Source organism: Erythrolamprus reginae, chromosome 1, assembly GCF_031021105.1.
Source record: "Erythrolamprus reginae isolate rEryReg1 chromosome 1, rEryReg1.hap1, whole genome shotgun sequence".
Taxonomy (NCBI): domain Eukaryota; kingdom Metazoa; phylum Chordata; class Lepidosauria; order Squamata; family Dipsadidae; genus Erythrolamprus; species Erythrolamprus reginae.
In genome coordinates this window covers 85,845,810-85,872,295 of record NC_091950.1, presented here as the reverse complement: position 1 = coordinate 85,872,295, position 26,486 = coordinate 85,845,810, and the positions used below count along the sequence as shown (strand labels likewise).

General features: G+C 38.0%; 1 protein-coding gene across 3 annotated transcripts in view; it reads right to left on the bottom strand.

Moving 5' to 3' along the window:
* Positions 1 to 554: 554 nt before the first annotated feature.
* The window catches only part of MAPKBP1 (mitogen-activated protein kinase binding protein 1), a 166,980-nt gene continuing 141,048 nt past the window's right edge, over positions 555 to 26,486 (bottom strand). The window contains exons 21-31 of one of the 3 annotated variants that reach the window (XM_070757379.1): positions 25,739 to 25,887; positions 24,721 to 24,764; positions 23,134 to 23,370; positions 22,582 to 22,751; positions 20,659 to 20,795; positions 18,385 to 18,564; positions 16,642 to 16,717; positions 15,125 to 15,426; positions 11,603 to 12,493; positions 7,762 to 7,847; positions 555 to 4,976 (exon numbers count right to left, since the gene is read on the bottom strand). In XM_070757379.1, the coding sequence (XP_070613480.1) occupies positions 4,680 to 4,976; positions 7,762 to 7,847; positions 11,603 to 12,493; positions 15,125 to 15,426; positions 16,642 to 16,717; positions 18,385 to 18,564; positions 20,659 to 20,795; positions 22,582 to 22,751; positions 23,134 to 23,370; positions 24,721 to 24,764; positions 25,739 to 25,887 (2,569 nt within the window). In that variant the 3' untranslated portion in view covers positions 555 to 4,679. Of the gene's footprint in view, positions 4,977 to 7,761; positions 7,848 to 11,602; positions 12,494 to 15,124; positions 15,427 to 16,641; positions 16,718 to 18,384; positions 18,565 to 20,658; positions 20,796 to 22,581; positions 22,752 to 23,133; positions 23,371 to 24,720; positions 24,765 to 25,738; positions 25,888 to 26,486 lie in introns of those variants that run through there. The other 2 variants (XM_070757389.1, XM_070757398.1) reach the window with 2 other exon arrangements.

The following is a 26,486-nucleotide window of genomic DNA, read 5'->3' as shown; positions in this document are numbered from 1 at the left end:
CCGCCCCCCCATTTTTAAATTTGACCTGGCCCCTCACGCCAGTACCAGTAGTACCGGCCTATCGGCGGCCCTGGTCCTTAATGTTAATCCTCCATGGACATCATCTTAACCCTGCTCCTATGCTCCGGTCAATATGACCCGAAATGAAATTTGAGACCCTGTAGATTTGTCATGCGGATCTGAAACTTGTGATTAATTGACTTTTTCTCATTTGAGGGGTTCTTACTATAAGTGTGGGTTTTTTTTCATTTTGTTTACTTTTTGCTACACGCTGATTGTTACATTTTGTTACACCCAAAACAGTACAAGTGTATCGTAAATGTGAACACAACAGCAGAGTTAAGAGGGTTGACCTTCAAAATATACATTTGCACATACTACACAGAAACTGAGTTATAGAACAATGATTAGTGATGGGTTAAGGAACTTTTGCTTGTTTTCTAAGTTCAAAATTACTGGGGAAAATATAGAATATTCAATAAATATTTATTTTATAGCCCCACTGAGTTCATCAATTGAACAAAATCATAGTAAACAATAGCATGAAAATAAAATTGTAACAATAAATTTGTTTATTGAAATTTAGACATTGAATACAAATGAATGCAGAATTAAAAATACCCCCCAAAGTCGCTCACAGTGCAAACCCCCAACAACCATTAAAACAATTTTCAAATAATTAAAAAAGGACATTGTAAAAGGTTCATATTCCATTAAAGTCAAGATACAAAACACAATTTATAAATAAGAAGGTTTAGGGTTGTTTTCTCCTTTTAAACAAGTGTAAAATAAAAAGGGAGTGTTGAAAGAACACAGATAAAAGCTATCTGTACCCTAGGTTTAAAGATACATTGTGTAGACATGGCTTACTGTATTCCTAATTTACAGCAGGTTAGCCCAATATATAAGCAGCCCAGCTTCAGCTTATTATTTACAAATAATACAGGATATTCTTTTTTTAAAATCTAGACAAATAACAATTTAGTCAGCAGTACCCAAAGGGCCATACAATAGCTGCTGTGCATTCTGAATTTGTATTTTAAATATTGGATTCTGTAGATCCAGTGGCTGAGTGCATATGCATGACAATGTCATTTATGTTTTAAAATGCTGCCCTCAGTGTTGGCTGGTTCTTTCTTTGGGATCAATAAGTTCTGGATCACTGGAACTAAAAGGAGAAGGGAATAAGCCCCAACATCAAAAAGTTATTTATACAAAAAAGACAACCAGTACAGGTACGTAACAGGACATTCATATGTAGAAACACCAGATACATATATCTATAACTGGTGTGCACATATTTCAGCCTTTGAAAGTTCTCCTGTGTTTGTATAGAAACAGGGATAGGTCTCATTTGCATGCACAGTATTTTTTTTTTATAAAGGCTCTTTTTGAAAAGAGAAATAGTATAAGAAACTTCAAATCACATTAAGAAACATTTCAGAAAACACAGAGACAATATGCAAATGTGACATCAGAAATGGATCTTTTATAGTCTTTTTTTAAGCATATATAAATTGCATGCAAACATTAAAAACAGTAGAAATAGAACAGATTGAAATACGACATTTGTATTTTTCCTGTCCCTAGATAACATGTTGAAGTTTCCTTAAAGGGTCAATGGACATCCATAATAACACCAGAAAAGTTGCATGCAGTTGAAAACAAAAAGTATGCTAGCTGACATTTTACTGTCACAGAATCTTCTTACTTTTAAAAAAGCAATGCTCCAAAGTTTACATTTGAATTACTATAAGGTGCCACCAATGACTTAAAAAGTGTATTTTACATCAAGTATTTTCCATGGAGAACATGTAGGCTTTTCTCTTGGTTCTTCCTGACCGTGAAGAGAAAATAAAGGAGGTCAGAATCTCATGGAACGCAAATGGCTTTGAGAAATTGTATTGGCTGAGAATATTCATTCCCAATGCCCAAATCATACATATTAGTGGGAAAATAAAGGGCACTTCAGCAGACAAACATATCCCAATGTTTAACTACAAACTCATTTACATTATCGTTTAACTGCTAACTCTACTTACAATGTCTCTTTTCCATTCCAGAACTTTTTCATTATATTTCGCTCCTTGAATCAACTGATTCTCAGTCCTATAACTTTTCTAGAAACCTTCAGTATGCTTTTAAACAAAATATTAGAAATTACAGACCGATCCATTCCTCTTTAAATATCTACTTACTCAAGACTCACAAAACTACAGTTCTAATTCACATCCAAGTCCCCATCTGTATTACAGTATTTTCCTACCTGGGTCTATGAAAATAAATAATTCCTGATCTAAGAATAACACAATGAAACTTATTCACTGGAAACTGCTTTGAAATTCACAGGGGTTTTAATGTTGCCTCTTATCTAAGGCAGTCCCTGATTAATCATTATTTGTTAATGCTTGAGGTATAAATTATCAGCAAGTTGATTTTTCCCCCCCAAATACATTTGAAAGTTTGACCCTGTCAAGGTTGAATAGACATTCTGAATTTCTCATTGTTCATGCCACAGGATATCTGGAAGCATGACTTCTTTACCTGAGTGCATGTGTTCCAGCACAGGAAAGATTCCTAAGCACTGAACACTTTTTACAGTCTAGATATGAACAGGAAGAAGACATTTTGGCTATTAAGACATTTCTCAATATGGATGTGTAGAAAAAAGCCACCTTAATTTTCACTTAAATTAAGAGCATATTCCAGCAGTCTAAGCAATGAGACTCTTGTGTCTCTGGGATTCAAACATCTATAGCTGGAAGGAAAAAGCTCAGTTTTAAGAAGTGCGTCAACTATCGTTCAACTCTATTCAGAGAATTATCTAAACAAATCCAAAAACGACATAATTGAACAGCACTAAGTGTTCCAAGTCCCCAGCCTTGGAGTTCAATGGACAGCCAAAACAGGAACAGCTCTGCAGATTTCTTTAACACTGCAGTGGTGCTGGATGAAAGCTAATGAGATTCAAACGAAAATCTATACCACAGGTGGCCAGCTATCTGGAGCAGTGAAGATAGATGTTCACACATGACAGTTTACAAAATGCAAGTAGAAAAACCACTCAGGAATATCTAAACCAGCCTATTCCACCATGGCACCCTCTAGATTGACTGTAAGTGCAAATCTTCAGAATTTTAATTTGGGCCATATCAGCTAGGAATTCTCAACAAAGTTGTTTTAACCTCAACAAATATAGGAGGTAGAAGAACCATGTATTAAAATGGTCAGATCGCCAGTAAGAAACACTGCTATTCTCTAACATGAGAGAGTAGTATTGAAGTTTTTATAGCTTTTAAAAAGGTTTCTTTTTTATCAGTGAATACTTCAGACATGTTAGGATGAATAATTCAATATAAAGGGTACCACAGCTGAAAAGATGTAGATCTGCGCTTACTTTGCTTCTTTATTTGACCAAAGGCAACGTGCTAACTGATATAAATTTGGAGAAGCCTGGCATAGTGTAGAACATAGTAAGCTTTAGTTATATTCCAGTGCAAGGGCGGAAAGGAAATAGAATAGCAATGTCATAGCAATCAGTATTTCCTGAATACTCACACATAGATTGTTTTCAGATTTCAACCTTAGATAGAGAAAGGGGATCTCTCTTTTGGGAAGTTAGAAATATCTGAAGCTTTCCCAGAAGGTGTATTGATTACAAGCTTTCATCACTTTGTTCTGTGACTGTGTTCTATCATTACCCCTTCCCCATCCTATCAACCTTTCCACAGTTCTATATCCACAAAAACAGAACAGTGCTAATATCATGAGCTCACTGACATAACCCAGCAGTAAAAAAAATTTTTTAACTAGATAGTTATTCAACTGCATCAATTTGACTCTGATGGATCTGGTTTCACATAAAACCTGAGAAAATACCACTACTTTTTAACTACAGGTTTAAAAAGCCTTTCTTTTAACCAACAAGATTTGTAACATATCTCTCTGGATGTTGAACCAAAGGACAGGTGTTTTGTGGAAACAAATGTCATGAAAAATAGAGCACAGGATTTTCTTTAAATAGAAAACAGAAGCAGAATGATCATAATGCTAAATGCAAAATTAAAATAAAACATATTGGTATAATAAAAAGGAATAAGGAAGCAAAATTCAGTAATACACGCTACAGCAGAAAGCAGCTCTATAACCTACCTGCTGTCCATCAATATATTTACCTTATTGAATCTCTCTCACTATAAATGTGGAAAAGATATCAAAATAACCATGACTACAAAACCCAGGTAAAAGTTTCAGAATTATAATCGTAAAAATAAATTAATAAATAACAGTTGTAATCATCTATGCCTAGTTTGAGATAACACTGCAGAGGGACAAAGCTATTTCAGCTTCATCTCATTCTATCAAGTCAGCAGTTTCAAACTGGGCCGCCCCTGGACCATTGACCAATTCTCTTCAATTGCTAGAATGTCTTTTGAGCCAAATAGTTCATATAACACTCTTAGTGGAGGAGACAGGCACAAGGGGATTAGTACTGTGACCAGCACATTTTAAAAAGTTGTGGACAGAACTGTTTCTGTTAAAAGAAAAAAGATTTGCCCATTGGATTTAAAAAAACACCCCAAAGTGTTATTTCAAGTTGTCAATATGGTAACGTTCCATCAGTTTTTGTGTATGATTCTCGGCATTCCATTAAAAGTGTTTGTTGTTAAAAAAGACAATTAAAGTTTTTTATCCATACGTCGTTCAACAGCTTGTAGCAGTAATTCTGAGTATTGTTCCAACAAGGCAAGAGTTTGGTCATCTCCAAAGTGCCGAGGGCTAGGTAAAGTTTCACTACTGCCCACCCCTAATGGCATTCCAACTATATTTTGTGGTTGTGTCAGTTGATCTTTCTTCCTTTGAAGTCCATTGCCATTTTTCAAGGAATCCAATTCCTTTTTCATCACAGAGAATGTTTCAGACAAGAGGCCTGAAATCTTATCTTTATCAGGCGAAGATTCCATGTCAGTAGATACCTGAAAAAGAAATGCAAACAGATTTGCTCTAGAGCTAAGTTTCCTATATTAGAAAAGCAAAGGAATACCGTAAATAAAGCCCTACATGGCATCGGGCCAGAATACCTCCGCAACCGCCTGCTACCGCACGAATCCCAGCAACCGATAAGGTCCCACAGAGTTGGCCTTCTCCAGGTCCCGTTGACTAATCAATGTTGTCTGGCGGGCCCCAAGGGAAGAGCCTTCTCTGTGGCGGCCTCGGCCCTCTGGAATCAACTCCCACAGAGATCAGAACTGCCCCCACCCTCCTTGTCTTTCGTAAATTGCTTAAGACCCACCTATATCGCCAGGCATGGGGGAATTGAGACATCTCCCCCAGGCTTATATAGTTTTATGTATGGTATGCTTGTGTTGTATGTTTTTTTAAATAATGGGTTTTTAGATATTTCCTTTTTTAATGTTAGATTTGTTCATTGTACACTGTTTTATTATTGTTGTGAGCCGCCCCGAGTCTGAGGAGAAGGGCGACATACAAATCTAATAAATAAATGAATCAATAAATAAGCAGTAAATCCTGTGTTGCAAGATTATCACTTGTAATCATAGAAGAGTGTTTAAAATTCAAGTCACCCTTCCTCAATTTGGGCATTCTTTAAGAATTAGAGTGGGGGAGAGATTGTTTACCAAAATTGCTTGCTTTTTCTCCTCCTTCTCCCACCCCACACAGAGCAGAGAGATTGGAGAAAAATAGGTTTATGTCTATGTAGTATTGAGCAGCCACTTATCGTGCTAACCGGATGGTCCTCAGCGACTGGCGTGGGTGCGCACACTCCCGACACATGCGCACACGCCCTGCATGAGATTTGGCTTCTGCACATGGGCAGCAAGACAAATCTCTTGAGATTTCGGCTATTTCGCCAGTGTTTTTGCTTCTGTGCAAAAATTTGTTTCGGGAATCTGTTCATCGTGCCGTTCCTGGGCCGAAATCTATCGGTTGTGCCATTCCCAGGCCATTTCCACTGGCTGGACGGCATCCCCCCACTTGGGAAGAAGAGACCATGACTGTGTCTATGGCTCCGAGCTCCACGCTGCCATGTGATTGCATCACTTATTATTATTATTATTATTATTATTATTATTATTATTATTATTTATTAGATTTGTATGCCATCCCTCTCCATAGACTCGGGGCGGCTCACAACAATAATGAAACAATGTACAACAAATTTAAAAGTAACTAAAAGTAACTTTTTATGCAGAAAAGAGCAAAGAGCTCACTCCCTTGAAATCCCTCTTCAATCTCTTTGGTGTGCTGATGAGAGAGAAAGGGAAGGATCAGAGGAGAGGAGGAGGAGGACAAGGAGAGTTTGCCTACTAGGTTTGCCCCCCACCCCCCTCACCATCTTCTTCCAAAATGAAAAGATTGGAGAGAAAGAGATTTCAAGAGAGTACTGTGAACTGTTTGTATAGCATGCCCATGCCATGATCCCCAGCCCGAGGCTCCAGACTGCTGATGCAGTCACATTGTCTTCAAGGTACTCTTGAAGTTCTCTGGAACCAACTCCCACCGGAGATCCGCACTTCAGCCACTCTCCTTGCCTCTCAAAAGGCATTAAAAACACATCTGTGCCTCTTGGTTGTTGGTTAAACAACCAAGAAGAATCAGAATTTTATAATATCTGGCAGAAAGTATATATTTGGTGGGAAACAAGGAAAAAGAGATAAGAGTGTTGTTATATTATTTTGCATATTTGAATTTAGTATTAGAGTTGTATAAGATGGTAATTACTAGTATAAACATAAATTTCTCTTCTTTTTTCTTCTCTTAAAACTTTTTTCTTTTTCACATATATTTTTATAAATTTTGATATAGATTTAGATTCATATAGTAAAATTGACATTTTTATCCTATATAACAATATGTATCTTATAGACAATTTTTTTATTTTTTCATTATTATTATGATGAAGACTTCTATCCTGAGCGGAGCGACTGTAGCTCCACTAAATGTTGTATGTTTTGTTTGTTATGTTTGTTATTTTGAAAAAACCAATTATATATATAATATATAGCTAGCTGATGAGGCCAGAACAAGGCCGAAATGGGACCATCCTAGTCTCCCTTAATGTCCATGAGAAAGGCGGCCTAAAAATCTAATTAACAAATAAAAATAATAATAATGGTAAAGAAGAACAAGCAGTTTTCTTTCTTGCAATCGGTTTTCTCTCCAATCTCTCTGCTCTACAAGAGGAGACTGGAAACACGGGGTAAGCAGAAGGCAACATTTACTACTGACTAATTGCGTTCACATGATGGAGGAATCCTACAATGATTATTAATGGGCCATAAAATTATTTCTACAGCACTGTCATAACTTCCAATGTTCGCTGAATAAATGATTGGTAAGTGAGGGCTACCTGCAATCTTTTTAAAAGCAACAATATTTGTTTTCTTGCTCTTCTGATGAATTTTAAAAATCAAGCCAAATAAATGCATTTCGTGATGTTTTTTGAAAGGGTTCTGGTCACTTGAAAGTAAAGAAGGAGTAAGGAGCTGCTAAAGCCTTATGAATACATAATTATAATACATATTTTGGCCTTCAGCTCTAGCTGGTCACAGCTTAAAATTCTTTCGGCTTACCTTCTGTGCAGTTACAACTGGTTTCTAATCTCACAAAAACAAGAACAGATGTCTGCTCTTTACTGGATTTTTTTTTTGCTCCTATTCTTAGCTCTATATTTCTCTATTAATAAGTTGGTTTTATACATAAGCATTTAGATCTAACAGAAACAAAGGGGTGACTTACCAGGTGATATATCTGGATGGCCTTGCGCATACTGTCCTGGAGCTCAGACACTACATGCTTGCATTGCTCAACGCTGATTGATGAACCTGGTAGTGTGGAGGAATAAGAGAACATAAATACCGAACAGAGGTATAATTTCAGTCTGCTCTACAATTCACTACTGAAAACTACTACTGATGTCATGCAAAATCGTATCAGTTTTGAAGAGGTCACTGATTCTTGAATATTCACAATGTGACGCATTTTATTTCCATTACAAATCATTTGATTACCACTACAAATCATGAAATGTATCTTAATTCAAACATTGTCAATTAATTTGATTTGTCAAAAGCATGCTGAAGCACTAATTAGGCCTATCCACAACCAAAGTTACTTTGCCTTTGTTTCCTTCCCATCATTAGGCATATCCAAAATAGTAAAACAGTATTTCTCCCCTCCTCCCAAAAAAGGGGGCGATAGTTTTTTTTAAAGTGAAAGAATAATGTGGATTGTTTAGGTTTGTTTTATTTAATCTGAACTAAATTCAATCTGAACCTGCCAGACTTTGGTTAAACAGCTATGATTACAAAGTCTGCTCCCAATTAAATGAAGAAAGAAGTAAATCATAGCTATCTAAAATCTGAGTACTAGAAATTAATAATTGGTACATTAATCCATATAATCTCCAAAAGCATCTTTGACTTACTGAGAGAGATACAATTTCTTGCAAGTATTAAAAGGCAAGTTTAACTTTGGTTGCCTGCTTAGCTGCCATCTCACTAATTAAGCAGTCAGACATATAAAAGTATATAATGACACACAATGAGACATAATAATGACATAAAAAGGGATGAACATACACATATGCATAAGCCTTTATGTCCTGACAAAGATAACATTAAAACCCACCAAAAATACTTCTGAAATTGTATGTATGTATGTATGTATGTATGTATGTATGTATGTATGTATGTATGTATGCACGCAGTGAAGGGCTACCAAAATTTTTACTATCACACTGTGGCCATGGCTTATGTATTTTGTTTCAACATCTTTCAGTGCAAATTGGGTGCTCTTGGGTGGAGCTCCATTTTCGCTACCCCACTGTGTTCCCCACCCACGTCTGGGCAGCAGCCCATCCCTCTATGTATTAATGTATGTATGTATTTAATCAAAAGAACTGCAAGAACCGAGTGGATTCAAGACAAAATCTTGTTCAACTCATGCACTTGAAAATCACACAAATGTATATACTTTGGTATTTCCTTTTTTGGGATTCTCCCCCCCCCCCCAGTTTTCCAACCTACCCTAAAAAACCAAAAACCCTCTTAACACAAGTGATCATATCTGAGTTGCCTTCATTCTTCACCTTCTTGTTAATTTACAGGATGAATCCTCCCTATAATCTTGTTAATTATTCTTCCTGAACGAATTATGAACCATTCTCTTTTCATTACAAAGTCCAATTCTCCCATTATTATATATTTACATTGCTATTGAAATCAGTCAATGCCAATGCAGATGTATGGACATGTTGCTTATGGTGTCTAAGCACTCCAAAATTCTTAGATGAATGATGCATAAGACTTCAGAACTAATGGGAATGAACTTTCAGCCACGAATAACAGAGGTGATGACCATACTTCATCTCCTATCTTATTTTCTTCCATAATATGAAATATGTGCACAATTGGTAGATGAAAAGGGACTGAAAGCAGATATTAGATAACTTTTCACAAAGCCCGAAGTTGCATGCAAGCCATTAGTGGAATATAAAATGACATTTATTCCTGCCTTCAAAAATCCTTTGTTCTAATGAGATTGAGCAATTCTGTATGGCAGCCCTGTCCGTGTAGTAAAAAGTATGCTCAATGTTAGTGGCCTTTTGTAAATAAACTAAGTTTACATTACAGCCCTTCATGGCATCAGACCAGAATATCTCTGAGACCGCCTTCTGCCGCACGAATCCCAGTGACCGATTAGGTCCCACAGAGTTCGCCTTCTCCGGGTCCCGTAGACTAAACAGTGTCATCTGGCAGGTCCCAGGGGAAGAGCCTTCTCTGTGGCGGCCCCGACTCTCTGGAACCAGCTCCCCCCGGAGATTAGAATTGCCCCTACCCTCCTTGCCTTCCGTAAACTCCTTAAAACTCACCTCTGCCGTCAGGCATGGGGGAATTGAGGCATTTCCCCCCTCTCCCCTGGGCCTATACAATTTATGTATGGTATGTCTGTATGTATGTCTGGTTTAATAATGGGGTTTTAAAATGTTTTTTAAATTTATTAGATCTGTTGTGAATTGTTCTATTGTATGTTGTGAGCCGCCCCGAGTCTCCGGAGAGGGGCGGCATACAAATCTAATTAATTAATAAATAAATAAATAAATAAATAAATAAATAAATAAATAAATAAATAAATAAATAAATAAATAAAGAAAGAAAGAAAGAAAGAAAGAAAGAAAGAAAGAAAGAAAGAAATAAATAAAAATTATCTGCAATGTAAACTTACTCAACCAACTGAAGTGATTTGTGATACAGAGGTATGTTATAAGCCTGTATTACGAAAGACACTTAATTTTCTGCAGATGGGTTTCTGCTAGCATAGAGGAATCTTCTCCTTACTTCCTGTATGCCCCAAGTCTGCTCCTAAGAGTTTCTCAACTTTTTGGAACAAATTTGGGGAATGTATTCTGCCGGGTAGAAGATTATCAATGGACAAATTTTCATCTCTTGTATATATTTCTGTAACTCTCCCCCTACTCCCATATTTCATTCCTCTACTGTATAAGCCATGGTGGTGCAGTAGGTAGAATGCAGTACTGCAGGGTACTTCTACTGACTGCCAGCTGCTAGCAGTTTGATAGTTCGATTCTCACAAGTTATGATTGACTCAGCCTTCCATCCTTCCAAAGTTGGTAAAATTTTTACTATGTATGCACTTCTATTTCTACTAGTTTTTTCTCATCATTCCTATCATTCTTTTCCTCCCACTCAGGACTATATGACTGTAATTTGTTGCTTGTATCCTAAGGTTTTTATTTATATTGACTGCTTCTTCATTGCTTATTTGACCCCTATGACAATCATTAAGTGTTGTACCTCATGATTCTTGACAAATGTATCCTTTTCTTTTATGTACACTGAGAGCATATACACCAAAGACAAATTCCTTGTGTGACCGATCACACCTGGCCAATGAAGAATTCAATTCAATTCTATTCTATTCTAAAATGAGGACCCAGAATGTTGGGGGCAAAATGCTGACTCTGTAAAACCGCTTAGAAAGGGCTATAAAGCACCATGAAGTGGAATATAAGTGCTTTGCTTATTGCTACTGCTACTAAAATTTTAAAAGCCTTGGAATATTTGGAATCCAAATTCTATACGTTACATTATTTTTCTTCAGTGGCAAGATTCTTCAGCATAAAGATTTTTTTTTTTTACCAGTTGTCTCATGTTTCCTACACTGCTTAAGTGTTAGCACACAGTGTCAGAAAAGCTGAGGATTTAATTCTGTAAATTCTGGCAACATTGAGCATAAAATCCTATTTTCCACAATAGAGAACATTACTGAAAAGCTTTACTGCTTGCTTTTACCCCTATTCTTAACTTCCCTTTTGAAGAAGAAAAAACATAAGAGCTGTATTATTTGCATGCAAAATGTAAGTAAAAGGGGAAACAGAAATAGAAAAAAATAATAATGTCAGACTGAAATGTCTCACCACTAAAACGATGGGTTATGGAACGAGACCGGGCCAGACAATGAGAAGCTAGATGGAAAGAAACAGGATGGAACGGAGAAGCAGTTCACAAAGACAAAAGACAGAAAGGGGGGGAGGTAGGAGATGGATATCTGTGCACACCTGAGTCGTTTCCATTTGTAGGAGACTTTAGCCCACTTTGTTCATAAGAGCAATGCTCATCGTTCGCTGGCACATCGCTAGCAGTGGCAACTTCGTCCATGCATTCCAGCGGTAGTTTTTCTGGAGAAATCGGATGAAGTTCATCTGAAGGCTCTTTTCGCTTGGAATTAATTATTCTTGGCTCGAGTTGGGTTTTGGACCTCAGTTGTGTGTGATTCTCTTTCAGAGCATCTGCACAGGGGCTCAAAGGACTACTTTTACCAAGGCCAAGAGGTCCAGCGGCTTGACTTTCCAATTTCAAGGCCCAGCCTTCAGGAAAAGACTGCTTCTTTTTCCCAACAGCACCAGGTGATTGAGGAGATTCTGATCCCAGAAGAGTTTTTGACTTTGGTGAGAAAGAAGTTAATACTGGCCTATCAGGTAGGGGTTTTGGGATGTCAAGGGTCAAATGGGCTCGACTAGATGCCAGCTTGCTCTGAAAGGACTGGGTTGACGAAGAGCTTGCAGTTGGCTGAAGGGAAGGTTTCACTGGGCTATGGTCCTTCACGAATGGCTTATTCTTCTCAATGTCCTCAAACAGATTTAGTCTTGTCTTCTCTGATCCTTGTGAGTTGATTTTCACTTCATTCTGGTTTTCTGAGCTATCACCAAAGCACAGATTCTCTCCCATAGACACACTACGGGACATCTTGGCCATGAAACTTGTGGTAGGACTCATATAGGATTTTGGTTTTGCAGCTTTAATGTCTTTGGCTTGCAAAAAGCTGGAATTCTCCATCTTCAGGAGCGCTGCAGAAAATGACTGACAGTGGTTGGATTTTGGCTCCTTCTCACCTACCATTAGTGCCTGAGGCCGCTGCCTGACAGACAGCATCCCACCAGGAATTTTATCTGTAGAAATGGAATAAATAAATACACACAACTGGTCTGGAGCAATTTGTGTAGTCAGAATTAAAATAGCTCCAGCTTCTAAATGTAATTATTCTGGAAGAAATAGTAAGCAAAATAACAATGTTATTTCAATATTTTTGAACTATCACTCTTTGTTCTACATAGTTTTTCTCTAAATATCATTACCTTAATTTCTGTTAGAAAATTTTAGACAAGAAGTAGTTTTACATGTCCTATTTAGAACTTTTACTCTATGTAATATGCAATAAAGCACATGAAAGTTGCAGAATGCAGCTGCGAGAGCAATCATGGGCTTTCCCAAATATGCCCATGTTACTCCAACACTCCGCAGTCTGCATTGGTTGCCGATCAGTTTCCGTTCCCAATTCAAAGTGTTGGTTATGACCTATAGAGCCCTTCATGGCACCGGACCAGATTATATATGAGACCGCCTTCTGCCGCACGAATCCCAGCGACCGGTTAGGTCCCACAGAGTTGATCTTCTCCGGGTCCTGTCGACTAAACAATGCCGTCTGGCGGGACCCAGGGGAAGAGCCTTCTCTGAGGCAGCTACGACCCTCTGGAATCAGCTCCCCCCGGAGATTAGGATTGCCCCCACCTTCCTTGCCTTTCGTAAACTCCTCAAAACCAATCTCTGTCGTCAAGCTTGGGGGAACTGAGACACTTTCCCCTTGCCTATGTAGTTTCTGTGCACAACATGACTGTATGTATGCTTTTATTTACTGGGGTTTCTCTTTTAGATTTTTTATATGCATAATAGCTATTTTAGATTTTAATTATTAGATTTGTCATTATGTATTGTTTTTATCAGTGTTGTGAGCCACCCGGAGTCTACGGAGAGTGGCGGCATACAAATCTAATAAATAATAATAATAATAATAATAATAATAATAATAATAATAATAATAATGCATCTCCTTTAAGCAAAAAGTAGCCATAGAATAATAATCTCAGTTTGTTATTGCCAACACAGAATTTGTGATATTTATTTTGTGAGTAATGCAAAATAGTAAGAAAAATAAATGGAGTCCCAAAAAACACATGTAATATGGAGTTGTTTTTTTTTAAATGTGAGATGCGAGGCCCTCTACACTGAACTAGCTTATTACCAAGATGTTCTGGAGGCTTTAAAGTCTATTGGGCTAAACTCCTGTCTACAACAGAGAAGCTCACCAGGGCAAAAAAGAAGGAGAAGAAGTTACTGTTTTCATTGCTCCTTCTTCTCCTTTTTCTTTATTTCTTAAAACTGTCCTCCTCCCACTGATATCACAGACTTCAGAGGATAATCAGAACTGCAGAAAAAACAATTGCTGCCAACCTGCCTTCCATTGAGGATTTGTATACTACACCAGTAAAAAAAGGGCAGTGAAAATATTTACTGACTCCTCGCATCCTGGACATAAATTGTTTCAACTCCTACCCTCAAAACGTTGCTATAGAGCTATACACTACACACCAAGACAACTAGACACAAGAACAGTTTTTTTTCCAAATGCCATCACTCTGCTAAACAAATAATTCCCTCACCACTGTCAAATTATTCACTAAGGCTGCATTACTACTATTACTACTAGTTTTTCTCATTATTCCTATCACCCATCTCCTGTCACTTATGATTGTATGACTGTAACTTGTTGCTGTATCCTTATTATTTATATTACAGTGTTCCCTCGATTTTCGCAGGGGATGCGTTCCGAGACCGCCCGCGAAAGTCGAATTTCCACGAAGTAGAGATACGGAAGTAAATACACCATTTTTGGCTATGGACAGTATCACAAGCCTCCCCTTAACACTTTAAACCCCTAAATTACCATTTCTCATTCCCTTAACAATCATTTACTCACCATTATTACTGGTACTTACCGTTGAATAAGACACTTAGTGATCCTGATATTTATAAACATAATTATTTATTAACAATAATTATTATTTTTTTGTTATTTATTTGCAAAAATTATTAGTTTGGCGATGACGTATGATGTCATTGGGGAGGAAAACCCGTGGTATAGAAAAAAACCCGCAAAGTATTTTTTAATTAATTTTGTTTGAAAAACCGTGGTATAGGCTATTTGCAAAGTTCGAACCCGCAAAAATCGAGGGAACACTATTATTATTGATGGTTTCCTGATTGGTTATTTGACCCCTATGACAATCATTAAGTGTTGTACCTCATGATTCTTAACAAATGTATATTTTCTTTTATGTACATTGTGAGCATATGCACCAAAGACAAATTCCTTGTGTGTCCAATCACAGTTGGCTAATAGAGAATTCTATTTCCATTTCTTTCAGGGCTCATTGGACTTGTAGCCTATTTTTTTAAAAAAAATCATTGAGTGTCTACTTGCCTCTTATTGTCATCAGATATAGGAAATAGCTTTCCCTTCTGAACAGGGTCAGCCCAACTCAACCCACCTCTGAGACTGATTAGTAACTACATTTTGTAGTGAGAACTTGTGATTGCCGCCCCGAGTTTTCGGAGAGGGGCGGCATATAAATCCAATAAATGAAATGAAATGAAATGAAATGAAAACATTAAGGATTTTCAGCCTCACAGGCAGATTCCTCTCCTGGAGTCATTAACCATTTCATAGAAGGCAACCTCCTTACCATTATGAACAAGATCGTGAACCGACTGGGATTTCCGCAGCAGCGTTGCTCCATCACTATCTGGAAAAGACCCAACAGATCTTCCACGTCCTCTGTTGATCTCTACATCAGACTTCTTTTTTTTCTGCATATAAAGTGACCTGACGGAATTAATATCGTTTTGAAAGAAGCCATTCTCTGTGGGCATGTGCTGAGGGTCAAGCCCATTTCTCAGCAGTTCATTGGCGAGTTGTTTTGGCAAAACAGACCCTTCAGTAGATTTCTTATCCAGTACCAACTTGGATGCAGAAAATGAGGGTTCCCTGTGGAATTGAAGACAGGACAAGATATTTGATTGACAATTGCATGCCATCTTAGTATCACATTTCTACCATCTGCTACTACTACATAGCATCATTAGGTTGCATTCTTGACAACTACTATAAGATAGGATAGTTCCGTTCCATAAAGGCATTGCCTAGGGTCATTAAATGAATATTTAAGGTTAATTCTTTCCACAAAAAACTTTCTTGTACAACAGTTGCCAGTAAGAAAAAAAGTGCTAATCCTACATGGCTATATCTGACAGAATGATTTAGGGAAAAGAAGGAATTTGTACTATGCTAGGGATAGCAGCTCTGTCATTATCAGAGATAGTTGAGATCTTACTATGAGATAATTGGCATGGCTATGTCTGGCTAGATGATTTAGAGAAAAGGAGGAAATTGAAGCAAGTAAGGGGCGTACATAAGTGCACTGGAGTGCCTTTCGTCCCCTGTCCAATTGTCTTTCCTTTCTTTCACCTATCTTATATATTCTCTTCCTTTCATATATCCTCTCCTCTAAGTTCACTTTCACCCTCTTTTATATTATCACATGTCTATTTTTCTTCCTATGTATTTGTGTATTGGACAAATGAATAAATAAATAAATAAATAAAATCTGTTCTACTTGACTTACTATGCAATATACTATCCAATACTGTATAGGCAGTTATTCTGGTTTCCTGTATGCTGACAAAAAGAAAACCAAATACTTCCCAATAGAATAAACACCTTTATCCAATACACAAAAACGACAAGCTTCACATTTCATCATGCATAATATTTCTATAATAAGATACGAAATATTCATGCAGCATTGAAGAGTAAGCATCTTTGTCTCTCACCTAACGAAAACAGATTGGAGCTGGTTAGTAAAAAAGAAAGGACAGTATTTTTTTTTCCATTCAAGGTGAATGAAATGCTGAAGTAAAATAAAATGCCTAAACAGCAAAGACTAAATAAAATTTTAAGATTCGGTCTTCATTAAACCATAAATGGACTGCATCTATTCAGCCTAAGAAATAAATGCAGCTTTAAAGTATCTTGATCAAGCTTGGCACACTTTCGCTTTTGTTCTTTTCCTGAAAATATGCATCAAAAACATTGGAAGCTTTACTTAATCTCATCTTGTTCCTCAGATTTAGAAAGTATACCACTTTAGCTCACCCTGTCTAAGCAAAGCTTGCTTTGCATTCATAAAAAATGGGATTCTACCTGAGTCCTGGAAACCGAGATAGAAACCGAGAAGAAATACTGTTTTCCATTCTCTCCAGGGTCCTACATGATCCATCTGTCATTTAAAAAGGAGGAAAAGTACTCAAATTAGGGATGAAAACCTGCAAGGAATTTGCATGTGAAATTTCAGCAAGAGAAACTTGACTTGGGTTTTTCTATTTTGCGTACAATGTACAAGAACAAAGATCCCTGGAATAGCATACTTTGCTTTCCAGCACCCCACGTCATATTAAAAACTATTCCCTGAGTTCAATGGAACTTAATGCCATTGTTCTCAGGATTGCAAATTACAGTGTTCCCTCAATTTTCACGGGGGGTGCGTTCCAAGACCGCCCGCGAAAGTCGAATTCCCGTGAAGTAGAGATGCAGAAGTAAATACACAATTTTTGGCTATGGACAGTGTCACAAGCCATCCCTTAACACTTTAAACCCCTAAATTACCATTTCCGATTCCCTTAACAACCATTTTCTCACCATTATTACTGGTACTCACCATTGAAGACACTTAGAAATCCTGATATTTATAAACATAATTATTTTTTAACATTTTTTTTTTTTGCAATAACAATGCTGATTGGCTGAGATTTCAGCCAATCAACAATGTCAGACGAAAGTTTGGCGATGACGTATGATGTCATTGGGCGGGAAAAACCATGGTATAGAAAAAAACCTGTGAAGCATTTTTTAATTAATATTTTTTGAAAAACCATGATATAGGCTATTCGCGAAGTTCGAACCCGAGAAAATCAAAGGAACACTGTAATAGATTATTAGTTTCATCTTGACTAATTTATGACCGTAAACTCCTATAACTCTTTCCTCTAACATTAGGCAATTAAACTGTTTCTGTCTGGGCTTAGAAGCTCTTATTCAAAGCAAAGCACTACTAGGCATGAATACCCCAAACTACCTCACTACCTGCCACTCCTACTGCCACTACCACTACTGACCTTAGATGCAAGCTACCTAATACAAGAAGTCTTATAAATAAAATGCCTGAATTCTTCCTAATAAATATGACCATTTTTGACATATTTGTCTGCGAAACATGGCTGAATGCATCCCTCCCTGACTCCATTATCATAGAACAAAACTGTCATGTTTACCGGTCTGATCAAGAACTCCGAAGAGGGAGCGGTGTTGCTATCTTTGACAAAAGGTCCCTAAATCTAAAAAACATCCAAGTTACACATGAACTTGCTCTTCCTGAGACCATCATCTGCGAGCTATCTTTAAATACCACTTTATGATTTCTATTATGTCACCCCAGACTACGACATCGAACATGCGAATAAGTTAACCTCACTTCTAACGTGGGCAGCCTATGGCCCATACCCTGTCATCCCATTCCTAAGAGGACCGTGCATAAGTGCACCAGTGTGCCTACTGTCCCTGTCCTAAAGTCCACATGTATTCATAAAGTATCATATACTCAAAACCATGCTTATACTTATACTAATCTGCTTTCATTTCACTGATCATGGCCTTAAGACCATTTAATGGAAAACTAGCGGACTTCCTTTTGTTACTGGTTAGCCATCATGAGAATAGACTGCTGGATTAGATGAACCAACAGTCAGATCCAGCAGGGCATCACTTATTTTCTTATAGACTGTATCGTGAGGAATATGAATCTACAGATTAATCTAGCAAAGATTAATATACTTGTGCTTGACAGGGAAAATGGAGTTAACAATTATAGATTCCATTATGCTAATGTACCCTTATCACTGTTACTGGCTAGAGTCTCAAAATGCTGCTTGAGGAACTTCTCTTGATCTGGAGTCGTGGGGACATCTCCATCCAATAATCCAATGTTTACATATTCCTCATCTTCTTCACCCACTTGCTCATCCAAGTCTGAAGTGCCATCCACACTGAGAGGCTCAGTACTTTCAGAATCTGAAATGAGAAATGATTCTCATCATATGCAATTTATAAAAAACATTATATCAGTGAAACATGAAATAATATATTGCACTAACAGAAAAATTCTTAGTCCATTCCTGTATAACAATTCTGGACACATGGGATGATATTATTATTGTTATTCTATTTTACAAACATATATCACAGTATAATTAACTGAATGTTAATTCCAATGATTCATAATTTACCCAAGGACTTAAGAATCAGGGAATATAGTGTAATATGTTCATCGTTCCAACTATTTCACAAAATTAGCCTAGCAAGTCCAATAAATGTAAAACTTTCTAAACAGTTTGGAAGTATATGAAGTTATAGTCATAATTGGCATGAAACTGATATTTTTCACCATAATCTTTTTAATCTCAATTTTAAAACCACAATATTCTGTTATTTTTCTGCAGTTGATTTTCATCCATTAAACTGCCTAATCAGTGAACCATATCTTTTTGTTATAACAGTAATACTTGGCGTATGTGTCTGCCAGTTTGAATTTTGAAAACCCACCAACTGTTGATCTCACTTTGCAAAACTTTTCAGGCACAGGATCCCAGTGGCATTTGTAAACAATCCAATATTCCACATAATTTGCAATGGATATTTTTTGCCAATTCTATTATATTGTTTATACTCTGTGGGGGGGTTTCTGCAGCACTAATAAGCACTATAATTTTAGGCTTACTTTTACGACATCATCATTATCATCATCTCCCCTTTCTCTCCTATGCCTTTTCCTTGCAAACAAGAAGGGTTCAGTCTGGAGTATTAATCCAAATTTAAAAATCTATTTGTCTATCTGTCTAACAAAAATATAATTCAGTTAGTAACATATAATATAGAATGCAGCTGCGATAGCTATCATGGGCCTTCCTAAATACGCCCATGTCACACCAACACTCCACAGTCTGCATTGGTTGCCGATCGGTTTCCAGTCACAATTCAAAGTGTTGGTTATGACCTATAAAGCCCTTCATGGCATCGGTCCAGGATATCTGCGAGACCGCCTTCTGCCGCACGAATCCCAGCGACCAGTTAGGTCCGGGTCCCGTCGACTAAACAATGTCGTTAGGCGGGACCCAGGGGAAGAGCCTTCTCTGTGGTGGCCCCGACCCTCTGGAACCAACTCCCCCCAGATATCAGAGTTGCCCCACCCTCCTTTCCTTTCGTAAGCTCCTTAAAACCCACCTCTGTCGTCAGGCATGGGGGAATTGAGATATTCCCTTCCCCCTAGGCTTATAAAATTTATGCATGGTATGTCTATATGTATGATTGGTTTCTTAAATTGGGGTTTGTTACATTACTTTTAATATTAGATTTGTTCATATTGTCTTTTTACTGTTGTTAGCCGCCCCGAGTCTACGGAGAGGGGCGGCATACAAATCTAATTAATAAATAAATAATAAATAAATAAATATAAATAACATACACAGAGAAAGGCTTCTTTATATATCAATAAACGAGAGACATTAAGCTTCAGTCTTTGGGGAAAGGTGGATGGTCTCAAAAAAGGAATGTTATTTCCCGATTAATTTATATTCTGAGAAGAATTATAGTCTTTATATGCAGAAAATATTTTCAGAAAATAGAGTCTTCATTTAGCAAAACTTTCAATTAACCAAGAGTATATACCATTATCTTATGGAGAATCAATGTTTCCGTCAAATGTGGTCACAGTTTAAAAACGTTATGGTGTTCATGCTATTTAATGCATTCTTAAGCCAAGGTTAATTTCAATTTTTTGATCTATTTGGATAACTGATGTTGCAATCCCATTACATACTTTTCTCTCGAGCAATTTGCCAAGCATTGTAGTAATTCCTTAGGATAGAAAGATTAAAGCTATACAGAGCTATAATTCTGCCTATGTAATTTATGGTCTAGTGATTTTTACAAGTATTTAGCACAGTAAATCAGATGCTGAAAGGGACTTCAGTTAAGATTTTATCTGAAAACAATTCCAATGAAATTCAGAATTTAAAATGTCATCATTTAATCTGGAGTGGGTTTTGTGGCCACGACTGAATTGAAGTAAAGCGTGGCTACAGGTCCAAACGATTTCAAAGGACTCACCTTCATTTGGACTTGACAGTCGACTGCTACTATAATCCACAGAACAAGCACTGTCTGGGCTGTGCTTATCTGGGCCCTCATTGCTATTGTAGCTTCTACCCAGTTTTCCATGTGGAAGTGCTTTTACTTGGAAATCACTGTAAGAGAAAAGAAGAATACAATGCTGCAGTTTAAGAAGCTGTTATCACTCATAGAGCCCTTAATGCATAGGGCAAGGCTATCTCCCATGGGTTTTGCCCATCTGGTACAATCAAGCACAGTTGTGGTACACTTAAACAATGCCAGCTAATGACATCTAGAAAGCATGCCTTTTCTGTTGCAGTGCATGACCCCTGAATGATATGCCACAGAAATTCATATTGATCCCGGTCACTGTTAGTACAGGGTACATGATTGTTAGGGATTGCCATTGTAAACTGCATATTGTAAACTGTACCAAACTTGTACTAAAAGGGTTAATGTGCACTTAAAGGGTTAACTTGTACTTAAAGAGTTATTGTGCACTCAAAGAGTTAACTTGTACTTGCAGAGTAAATATTCAAGGCTGTTTCGTCACTTCCTCATTGAAGCTATGAAAAGCTCATTATTTTGCTTGGTCATTTCCTTTACTTTACTTTTGCCTGAGACGTATTAGCTTCATGCTTGTATTAGCTTCGTGCTTTATCTATATTGTGTTTAAGCTTCGTGCTTGTATAAGCTTTGTGCTTTTATCTATATTGTATTTTGCTTTGTGCTCTAATCTTGTAATAGCTCAGTGCGTATTATTCTGTATTTGCTTCGTGCTTCTTCTGGATTGTTTATATTTTGTTTATATGTAAATAATACTTATTTAACTAAGTCTGTTTCTTGGCTTTATCACACATCCATGCTCTGTTAAAATTCTCTGCTCGGTATTGTCGAAGGTTTCATAGCCTAGCTAACTGAGACAAGCCAACAGCCACATTTCAGAGGTCTTCTACTCTCAGGTCTTTGTGGAATCCTATTGATGTGTTACTGCATGGGTTATTGTCCAAATGCTCTAGTTCAGTGATGGCAAACCTTTTCGGCACTGAATGCCCAAACTAGAGTGTCTGCCACAGCCCTGGAAACTAGAAGATCACCTGGTCTTCTGATTTCCAGCACATGCATATGACTGGCCATCCAGTCTTCACATGTGCTGGAGCACTGGAAACCCAAAGACCAGCTGGCTGGTGTGCACATGCACATTGGGCAGCTGGTCTTTGAGTTTTCAGGGCTCTGGCACATGCTGCAAACCAAAAGAGCAGCTGGCAACAGAACATTTGCCCACAGAGAGGGCTCTGCATGCCACCTCTGGCACGCATGCCATAGGTTCGCCATCCTTGTTACTATTTTTCTGTTTTAAACCCCAAACCAATCAGAGTCATTCTGCTCTTGGGTGGCCTTCAAATCCAATGAGTAAATAAATAAACAAGAAGGAAGGAAGGAAGGAAAGAGAAGGGGAGGGAGGAAGGAAGAAAGGAAGGGGAAGGGGAGGGAGGAAAAGGGGGGAGGTGGAAGGGGAGGCAGGGGGGAGGAAGGGAGGAAGAGAGGGAGGGAGGAAGAGAGGGAGGGAGGGAGGAAGGAAGGAAAGGGGAAAGGAAGGGGGAAGGGAGAGGGAGGGAGAGAAGGAGGGAGGGGGAAAGGAAAGAAAGGAAGGGAGGGAGGGAGGAAGAGAGGGAGGGAGGGAGGAAGGAAGGAAAGGGGAAGGGGGAAGGGAAAGGGAGGGAGGGAAGGAAGAAGGAAGGAGAGAGGGGAGGGGAGGGGGGGAAAGGAAGGAAGGAAGGAAGGAAGGAAAATTAACTAAGTAAATAAGTAAGTAAGTAAGTAAGTAGTAAGTAAATATGTAATTAAGTAAGTAAGCAAGTAAGTAAGTAAAGTAATAAGAAAGAAAGACAAGGCACAGAAACGAAATTCCTTTCTGACCTGCTGATATCAGCAGGAGGAAGATCCTCTTGTTCTGGGTAGATGACGCATTCTTCGCTCTCTGAAGGTTCCATTTCCTGTGGGAAAATCCCTCCTTCGCAGGACACAAGTCTAATCACTTGAGGTCGAAGGCAAGGCTGGTTTTTTTCAAGAGCTGTGGAGCCTCCCTCCTGGAAAGGGAATCAAGTAGTGGAAACACACATGAGTAAAGCTACATTTGAAACCTAGGATTAACAAAACCACCTGACAAGAAAGGCATGAACTGATCTAACAAAATTATTTACATGGAGCATTTTACTAATGATTTTATATGAGTGTGGTCCTTTGTGCTAGAGTTTCCATAAGCCAAAATGATGGGTGTTATTGGAGAACAACCCTTCCCAAGTTCTCGGAGAGGGGCAGCAAATAAATCAGATAGATAGACAGGCGGACGGACGGACGGATGGACAGATGGACGGACAGACAGATAATCCCTCCCTGCCCTCCCTCCAAACATGGCAAAATTAAAAGATTTGGGGGTTGGGGGTTCAATCTGAGAAGGGGATTTCTTACTTTTTTGGCATAATTTGAGACATTGGGGTATTCTTTGTGGTCATCTCCATTGCTGGCCTGGGAAAGAGAATCCTGACTAGTGGAGCGAGAGACTGAGAAAGACTCCAGTTGACGTAGGTCGAGCATCGATTTAACCGTCATCTCTAAGCTGCTGGTTGGCTGGCTCCAACGGCTCCGCTGCCGAGGCATCTTGCTCATGGTGTTTTCTGAAGCCTGGATCATCGCCATTTCTTTTGCCTAAAAGTGGTAAAAAGTTTTCAATACCCCAGAACAACCCCATACCAAAAGAAAAACAAAAATATAGAAACATAGAAGATTGACGGCAGAAAAAGACCTCATGGTCCATCTAGTCTGCCCTTATACTATTTCTTGTACTGTATTTTATCTTAGGATGGATATATGTTTATCCCAGGTATGTTTAAATTCAGTTACTGGGGATTTACCAACCACGTCTGCTGGAAGTTTGTTCCAAGCATCTACTACTCTTTCAGTAAAATAATATTTTCTCACGTTACTTCTGATCTTTCCACCAGTTAATCTCAGATTGTGCCCCCTTGTTCTTGTGTTCACTTTCCTATTAAAAATACTTCCCTCCTGAATATAGGGCAGCTTTCTTCAATCTAAAAAGCTGCAAATATGCTGAGGTTAAAATTCATAAAATTCCTATACAGTCGAGTAATCGTGAAGTTTTAGGAAGGGAAGGTAGATGGCAGAGAATGATGTAAGAGTTCTAAAAACAATGGGAAAAGTCTCTTCATGATTCATCTTTACAAGAAAATAAAAAGGAACAATCATTGTTTCTATGTACTTAAACTATACTGCTGAAAAAAATAAATGGAACACTCAAATAACACATCCTAGATCTGAATGAATGAAATATTCTCATTGAATACTTTGTTCTATAGAAAATTGAATGTGCACAACAGATGTGAAATTGATTGTCAATCAGTGTTGCTTCCTTAAGTGGACAGTTTGATTTCACAGAAGTTTGATTTACTTGGAGTTATATTGTGTTGTTTAAGTGTTCCCTTTATTTTTTTGAAAGGTGTATTACCATCAGAACTATAGGAAAAATTAGTATTGGGTTGACTACAGTTTGCATCCAACATGGCTCTGTTAATAAATTGGAACTTGGAAGAAGGCCAAGGTTTGGACTCTGATTTATTTCTCGGATGTTAATTGGGACACTGACATAGACATTATTCAGTTTTATGGTTAAATGGTTAATTTAATTTAAACAATGCACAATCTCATTGGAAGCTTTATTGCAATAACAGTCCGTATTGTACAATCCATAGAATAGCTGGTGTATGCAAGATAAAAATGTTTGTATAAATAAATTTCCGAGTTCAATAAATCACTCATCAGCAGAAAGCTATCTATTTTGAGGAGAGTTGCAACGGCTAATATTTCTAAGATCTTATATGTACTTGACAGGTAACTGCTTGAATTGCAGTTGAATATATTGGTGCTATGTCATTTAAAAACTATCAAGAGTCAGCTTTAGCGTATCATGTATATTTACTCAAACAACTCTCCAAAACTAACCATCCACTCTTTAATTTTAAATATGTACTGAAAGCTTACCCGTCTCATTTCCCAGTGAGATAAGCTTCTTGAAAGAGAAAGATCTGAATTTAGGACAGAAAACAAATCAGATTAGCAAGCATAAAAAATAATTTTGGTTTTTGCCCCAAGTTTTTATTGTATTTTATACTGCCTTTATTGTGTTTTATAAATAATTCAAGACTGGGAGTCACTGCTCACAGTCACTCATGCCCTCATCACCTCGAGGCTCAACTACTGTAATGCTCTCTACATGGGGCTACCTTTGAAAAGTGTTCGGAAACTTCAGATCGTGCAGAATGCAGCTGCGAGCGCAATCATGGGCTTCCCTAAATATGCCCATGTCACACCAACACTCTGCAGTCTGCATTGGTTGCCGATCAGTTTCCGGCCACAATTCAAAGTGTTGGTTATGACCTATAAAGCCCTTCATGGCACCGGGCCAGATTATCTCAGGGGCCGCCTTCTGCCGCACGAATCCCAGCGACCAGTTATGTCCCACAGAGTTGGCCTTCTCCGGGTCCCGTCAACTAAACAATGTCGGTTGGCGGGGCCCAGGGGAAGAGCCTTCTCTGTGGCGGCCCCGGCTCTCTGGAACCAACTCCCCCGAGAGATTAGAATAGCCCCCACCCTCCTTGCCTTTCGTAAGCTCCTCAAAACCCACCTCTGCCATCAGGCATGGGGGAACTAAGATAATCTTTCCCCCTAGGCTTCTACAATTTATGCATGGTATGCTTGTATGTATGATTGGTTTCATAACAAGGGTTTTTAGCTGTTTTAGTATTGGATTTTTACATTCTGTTTTTGTCACTGTTGTTAGCTGCCCCGAGTCCACAGAGAGGGGCGGCATACAAATCCAATGAATGAATGAATGAATGAATGAATGAATGAATGAATGAATGAATGAATAAATAAATAAATAAATAAATAACAGTACTTTATTCTCCTTTCCTCTGTAAAGCACTGTGGCGCGGTACATAAGTCCTATTGCTATTGGTATTGCTATCCCCCCCCCCCCAATCTTCATATTCTCTTATACCTGAACAACTTTCAAGATTGGCATCGGTTGTCATTTGGAAAGATTGTAGCCCATGTAACTCATCCTCATCATTTCCTTCATCTTCACCATCCTTATCGCTGTCTGATGAAAGCACCGGTGCAGATGAGAGGGCAGAGACTGATTCATGCCTAGAGAGGTTAGGTCGAAATAAGGTCAATTATATCATAAGTGCAAACATTCTTAATTAAAAATAGTTTGGTATACAGCCTCATTTATATGTTACAAATAATTTTGAATTGGAAAATGGGTATGGTTGTCTGATTGGTTCCTAGATAGAATCTCTTCCTCTCATTCTCCCAAGTCATCACACATTCCATTATAGTGGGTCAATTCCACACCATATTGGAGGTCCCCATACCAGCTCTGGATGAACAATGCAGATAGAGTCCTGCAAAATGTATACACTACTAAAACTCCCTTTGTGCTTATCTATTTGTCGGTTCATATCCTCAAACTATCCCAGTGCATTATATTGCAATAATTTTTGAATCAAGGTACCTAATATCTGCTAACCTAAAGAATGTGTAAAAAATCCAGGACCCATTATACAGAACCTATGAATTGAAAATTATGCAATGTTCAGACTAGTTTTAGACTCAAACTTGTGATCATTGCAGCATCTATTGTTGTGAGCCGCCCCGAGTCTACGGAGAGGGGCGGCATACAAATCTAATAAATAAATAAATAAATAAATCTTCATGGTCATATTGTGAATTCCAATGCCACC